The sequence below is a fragment of the Oryx dammah genome, unplaced genomic scaffold (genome assembly GCF_014754425.2).
Source record: "Oryx dammah isolate SB20612 unplaced genomic scaffold, SCBI_Odam_1.1 HiC_scaffold_2, whole genome shotgun sequence".
Taxonomy (NCBI): Eukaryota; Metazoa; Chordata; class Mammalia; order Artiodactyla; family Bovidae; genus Oryx; species Oryx dammah.
This window is the reverse complement of record NW_024070186.1, coordinates 173,847,028-173,853,944: the sequence shown is the minus strand read 5'-3', so window position 1 is coordinate 173,853,944 and position 6,917 is coordinate 173,847,028. Positions and strand designations below refer to the sequence as shown.

The 6,917-nt window shown below is 51.3% G+C and overlaps 1 protein-coding gene across 1 annotated transcript in view; it reads left to right on the top strand.

Moving 5' to 3' along the window:
- The first annotated feature begins 6,464 nt into the window (after positions 1 to 6,464).
- SYT17 (synaptotagmin 17) overlaps positions 6,465 to 6,917 on the top strand; it is an 83,872-nt gene continuing 83,419 nt past the window's right edge. The window contains exon 1 of the mRNA XM_040257043.1: positions 6,465 to 6,743. Coding sequence (XP_040112977.1) covers positions 6,729 to 6,743 — 15 coding nt within the window. The 5' untranslated portion in view covers positions 6,465 to 6,728. The remainder of the gene's footprint in view (positions 6,744 to 6,917) is intronic.

The window sequence follows — 6,917 nt, the reverse complement described above, 5'->3', positions numbered from 1 at the left end:
GGACAATGGTTCAGGGTAAACAAAATGTCTAGTACAGCGACTAGTAATAATAGAGTGACTATCTGTGTGGTGTGTATATATTTTGTGTGGTGTGTATATATTTTGAAAGTAAAAAGTAGTAATAGCATTTCTTGAGACCTTCCTTGGTGGCAGGCACTGTACTAAGGAATGAATAGAAGGTGGCCTGTAGAATCCTCATCTCCAGGAAATAGTGACTCTTAGCATCCCATTCACAGAGGAGGGAGTGGAGGTGCTCAGAAGGTGTGAAATCACACAGCTGCTAAATGGCAGGTGGCATGACTTAGACCCAGGTCCAACTGTCCCCAGAGGTGAGGACTTTAACCTCCAAGTTATCCCTGCCTCCTCCCTAACACGCTCTTCCCTTCCAACTGTAAAGCAGGAAAAGGCACCATGGTGGCAGATTAGGCATATGTTCTGGGGGAAAGAAGCCACTAGTTTTGAATTATGTGCTAGTGTTTCATATGCATTTTTCTCATTGGCCTCATCTACTATCTTCCCTGGGAGAGAAGCATTATACCCATTCTGCAGGCGAGGAGAACTAAGGTTCCCCAGGGATTAAATGGCTTGCCTGAGGCCACACAGTTATTTTGTGGGTGAAGTTGGACTCAAAGCTTTCAGACCATACTGCCCTTGATGAAGATGGGGATGAAAGAGGTCTGACTCCTACGCAGGGTTCCTCAGAGGGTTACTCTGGGATGTCAGCCCTTGGGCCGCCCTTCCTATTTCCACACCAGCTGTTTAATTAACCCAGAGACTTCTTATTTCCACGGTGTTCAGAAACACTGCCCAGGGGTGGTGCTAAATGGCATGTTCTGGAAGCTGTATAATTAAAGCTGACTTGGGAGACAATGCCGTCAGCCCGTAGGGCAGAAATAGAAAGTCACCTAACCAGAATGTGTGTTACCCATATGGATGCCACCGACTGCTTTTTTTCTGGTCCTTTTGATTATAATAGGTATCCTGAGGTCTGTGGTTTGCAGTGCCACCTCTCACTACCTTCTTAGGGATCATAAAGAGAAAATCATTATTATGTGCCTGCCTCTGCCATCCAGGGCTGGGTCTCTGAGGGAAGAAGGCGAGAGGCCAGGTTACTTTTAGACCCTGTAGATAGAGATGAGCCCAGGAGTGCCACCAGGAGGTGACTGAAGCCTCATCTCCTGATCTTCACTTCTGTCCTTCTGTGTTAGGAGGGGCTGAACATGAACCATTGGCATCTCCTGCCCGTTGGCATCTCCATCTTAGTGTTCCACTGCATATCATTATGGGTGTTTTTGTTGTTGTTTTGTCTCCCGGAATCTTTCTTAGAGAACTGCTTCTCCTCCTCTCTGGGTCCTTGTGAGGTCATGCTGGTTCATGATACCCACACATAAATCTGGTCACCTGATCCAGGCTGACTCAGACACAGTACTGGATCCTCTGGACACGGTGCTTGATCCGGAAGTAGGCACGTGACCTAAGCAGGACCAATTCGAGTTTTCCCCTAAGATTGCATACAAAGTCTCTCTTCCCTTTGAAGCATAAACTGTCAAAATATAAGCTCAAGGCATTAGTAGCCATTTTTCTGCCGTGTGAATCAAGCCTACTTCAGGGGGCAAAAAATCCAGTGTTCCAAGAGAAGCTGTGAAGAGGTGAGATATGGAGAGAAAGTGATTTCATTGCAGCCCTAAATCCAGCCATGACTGGGATTTGCCCTTGGCCTTCCAAGTTAACGAGCCCATAAGTTCTTTTTAGCTCAAGTTGAATTGAACTGGGTTTCTTTCAGGAACCCTAGACAATGCATATCTGAGGTTCAACATATTCAAACACAAAACCTGAATTCCTCTCCTGGTAAACCTGCCCTCCTCCAGCCTCTCCTGCCTTCCACACTCTTATCATTGTCTAATCACTTTCAGGCATTGATACATTGCCACAACCTTGGTTTAGACTCACACTGCTTCTTACCTGGTTTGCTGCATCAGTCTCTTTGCCTTCAGGCTTTGCACACACGCGCGCACACACACACACACACACACATGCCAAAATCTTTCTCAACCTCACCCTACTGATCTTCTACTGGGTAACTTACAAGGCTACCAGACATCGGGCCCCTCCTACTTGTTAAATCTCACCTGACACCTCCCTCCCCTCACTTTAGCTAAAGAGCTACTTGGAGTTGCCCTCTGACCTCTAAGCAACATCCAGGGCTTCTTAATCCTTTCTCTGCCACGGACATCCTGCCAGTCTTTTGAAGCCTATAGACCCCACCTTGGAATAATGTCTTTCAACATAGAGTAGGATATATAGGATTATAGTGAAATTATACTGATATACATTTATCAAAATATTAAAACCAAATTTAAATTTAAATATGGTAATATATGTGCTTCTTGAGGCTTCCCTGGTAGCTCAGCTGGTAAAGAAGCCACCTGCAATGCAAGAGACCTTGGTTCGATTTCCTGGAAAAGGGACAGGCTACCCACTCCAGTATTCTTGGGTTTCCCTGGTGGCTCAGATGGTAAAGAGTCTGCCTGCAGTGCAGAAGACCCGGGTTCGATCCCTGGGTTGGGAAGATCCCCTGGAGAAGGAAATGGCAACCCACTCCAGTATTCTTGCCTGGAAAATCCCATGGATGGAGGAACCTGGCAGGCTACAGCCCACGGGGCTGCAAACAGTCGGACATGACGGAGCAACTTCGATTCACTTCACTTCACCTACTCCAGTATTCTTGGGCTTCCCTGGTGGCTCAGATGGTAAAGAATCCACCTGCAGTGCTGGAGACCTGGGTTTGATCCCTGGAGGAGGGCATGGCAAACCACTCCAGTTTTCTTGCCTGGAGAATCCCCATGGACAGAGGTGCCTGGCGGGCTATAGTCAATAGGGTCGCAAAGAGTCAGACACAACTGAGCAACAAAGCACACCACATGTGTTTTTAATGCATTAAACAGAAAGATCTAGCATGGAGGCCCAATAATGGGTGTAATTTTCAAACAGTAAAGAGTGTCAATGAAATGTCAAGTTATTTGCAACAACTGTAATGTGATAGGAATATACATGATTTCTGTTGGTGATAAAGTCCCAGGTAGGGCTTCCCTGGTAGCTTAGCTGGTAAAGAATCTGCCTGAAATTCAGGAAACCCCAGTTCGATTCCTGGGTTGTAAAGATCCTCTGGAGAAGGGATAGGCTACCCACTCCAGTATTCTTGGGCTTGCCTTATGGCTCAGCTGGTAAAGAATCCACCTGCAATGTGGGAGACCTGGGTTTGATCCCTGGGTTGGGAAGATCCCCTGGAGAAGGGAAAGGCTACCCACTCCAGTATTCTGGCCTGGAGAATTCCATGGACTGTATAGTGCATGGGGTCACAAAGAGTCAGGGATGACTGAGTGACTTTCACTTTAAAGTGACTATGCAGATGTAACTTTATGCCTTTCTATAAGTTTATGGACTCCCCCACCCCAATTAAGCACCTCTGAGGTCTAGAATAATCTCTCCATTTTCAGTTCTTTGGGATTCAGCTTAAGATCACCCTCAGATGGTAAAGAGTCTGCCTGCAATGCAGGAGACCCAGGTTCGATCCCTGGGTCAGAAAGATCCCCTGGAGAAGGAAATGGCACTCACTCCAGTATTCTTGCCTGGAGAATTCCATGGACAGAGGAGCCTGGTGGACTATAGTTCATGGAGTCAAAGAGTTGGACACAACTGAGTGACTAACACTTCACACTTAAGGTCACACCTCAAGAAGCTTTCTCTGACTCTCACCGCATTAGTTGGGGCCACTGCTACTTGGTACCCTGACAGCCCCTGGACTTCCCTTTATCACACCACAGGTCACATGTGATTCCACACATTTGTCCTGGCCTGGGGCTTCTCTACTGAGATCCGTGAAAGTGCCAGCTGCTTTGTCCAAACAGGCGCAGCCTTGGTCTGAGTCCAGGCTACACCTCAAAGCTGGACTGCGGGTCCTCTCCAGGGCAGGGAGAGGCTCACAGAGCTGGGGACCCTGAAGTGACTTCTGACACTCCCCTGATGAATGACGCAGGACCCATTTGTTTGTTTCTTCTTGCACTGGAAGCAGGATGGTGCAGCCCTAAAGAGTTGGACCTTTCCAGTCAACCAAATCTGCACTTTTCTCCTGGCTCTGTCACATTCTCCCTGATTACTTTGGGTGACTCCCTTCCCTTCTAGAACTTCAACTTCTTCACTTGTAAAATGGGTTGATGACAGTACCTACTTCGTAGGGCTCTGGTGAGGATTATACAAGAACATATGTGAATGAGTTGGAGGCACCCACATTAAGCTAATAATACCATCCATGTATTTATTCAACAAGCATTTATTATGTACCCATTGCCTGCCAGGGGCTTGATATACATGAAAGTGTTTTATTGATGTAATTCCAGGGGTGTGTTCTCTTATCCCCATTTCAAATAAGCTTCTTCATTGGAGGAGGGGTGTTTGATATTCTGAGACAGCTTTAAATTTTTACAGATTAAAGTATGAAACTAGCCCTAAGGATTTCATCCCCCTCCTCCCAATAACCAGCAGTGGCTAGGAAAGGATTTGGGTTTAGGGAGTCTAGGTTTGAATTACAGCTTCTTGATGCTGTATGTACAGCCCCTGGGCAGCTTCACTGCTTTGTGCCTCCTTTTTTTTTTTTTTCTCATCTAAAAGAGTGGAACAGTAACAGTACCCACCTCAAGCCTATCAGAGAATTAAAAGATTGAATTTGTTGTGAAAGGTTTTAAAAGGTTTAAAGGTTAAAAGGTTTGAGACTGGCACAGTCTCAAACAGCTTAGCTGTTCCTCGCGGGAACACTTGGGAAACTCCTCCGCTTCCCTTAAGTACCCCGGGGGGAGCACCCATCCCAGGAGGAACCCCTCCTCTGTGAAGCCCTCTCCTCACCAAGCATCACTTCCCATCACTGCAAAAGAAACATCGTGGATACACACCAAGTTTTACGAGTGCAGACCACGTGGATTCAAATGCCAATGCCACCAGCTGCCAGCTGTCCTGCTTTGGTAGTGACATTCCCTCTGTGCATCTCAATTTCAGCATCTGTAAACTGGGGAGAGCTGCAGTGCCCCCCTCGGAAAGGTAAGAGGAGTCAAGCACTCTGCTGGGCTTCCTAGGTGGGTTCAGTGGTAAAGAATCCACCTGCCAGGGCAGGAGACGCAAGAGACCTGGTTCAATCCCTGGGTCTGGAAGATCCCTTGGAGGAGGGAATGGCAGCCCACTCCAGGATTCTTGCCTGGAAAATCCCATGGTCAGAGGATTTGACTGAGCATCCATGCATGCTAGCACTCTGCCAGACATACAGGAATGAGCAAGGCAGTGGAGGACAAGACGAAACGCTTGAGCGAGATGCCTGCGAAATTATAAGCACTCGACATATGTTACATGCCATGTGCTACAAATGAAATATCACACTTAGAAATGTATATGTATACTAGATATTTACACGAAATATTTACACATAGGTGTATTACACCTTTTGTTCATAACCTCCACGTTCATTTCCTCATTTACTCCCACAAAAACAGTCCTGGAGGATAGGCAGGGCAGAGATTTTATGCTGTTTTTATTGATGAAAAGATAGAGTCGCTGGAAGGTTAAATGGTTGGTAAACTGGCAACTGAAGATGTCTGGACATTTAAAAAAGAGAACTTGCGGAGGGCAATGTTCCACCTCAGATACCGCAGTGGAGAGCCAGCCCCAGCTCTGTGGCCTTGGGGTGGGAGGACCGGTTTGGCGGAAGCCTCCAGGCCCAGGGCGCCCAGCCACGTGGGCAGGCAGGCTGGCGCGTGGACACGCCCGGGGGCGCACGCTCGCTGGCGCGGAGCTTCCAGCGGGCAGAGACGCGCAGGACGGAGGGCGCGACGCTGGGTGGCGCTGCTGGGCCGCCCCGCGCCAGACCTGTTGCGCCCAGGGCGCAAGTCGAGCAGGTTTAGGGTAAAGGGACGCTCGGGTCTCTCCGCGCGCCCCTGCCGCCCTCACCAGTGCATCTCCCTCGGGGCGCCCAAGGCCCCATCTTAACTTGAGGCTTCCATTCGCTTGGCCTCTGCATTCCTCACCGCAACAGTTCTAGGCGCGTCAGGTGGGGCGGGAATAAAGTTTTTCCAACCCGGTCTAGCAAAGGGCTGGATGGGGAGGACCCTCCCGGCTCCAGACTCTGCGGCGGGCTGGACCGTGCCCTTTCAGCTCCACGGCCGCCCCGGGGGCCCTGCTCTCGGTAGGTGCCAGCCCCGGTGCCGACCGGATGGGCTGACCCGCGCACCGCCCCCTCCCACCTCCTTGCCCGTCCCGGTCCCCTCCCCCGCCTCTGGCGCGCCCGGGCCCCAGCGTCTCCGGCCCCGCCTGCGCTGGGGTCGCTGCAGTCCCCGCGGCTGCCCCGGGCTCCCTCCCCAGGCGCCCCGGCTTTAATCCCGCCTGGGGAGCGCCTCGGGGGGAGAGCGGGACGGCGAGGGAGGCCGAGGCGGGGGCCCTGGGCGCCCGAGCTCTCCCAACCTGGGAGGCGGCCCCGATTCCCGGAGCCGGAACGCAGGGGAAGGCAAGGACGGGGCGGCCGGCGGAGGGGCGGGCGCCGCTCATCAGCCACGCCAGTCACGTCTGGGGCCACCCGGCTGCCTTTTTCTTCCTTTCCCCCTTTGCTTTCTCCCCTCTCTCCGGTTGGCGAGGGCAAAGTGGCCGTGGCGGCGCCATGCCCGGGCCGGAGTGAGTGCGCGCGGGCGAAAATGGCGTACATCCAGGTAGGGCTGAGGCCGGGGGGCCAGGTCCGCGGTGGGGGGTGGGGGGGTGCCGCGCCCCCTCCGACTGTGAGCGCGCGGAAGGGAGGGCACGAGGCTGGGCTGCCACAAACTTGCCTCGAGAAAAAGGGTGCCTGAGCGCAAGGCAACCTGTGCAGCAGCGGGGGTGCGCCCCAG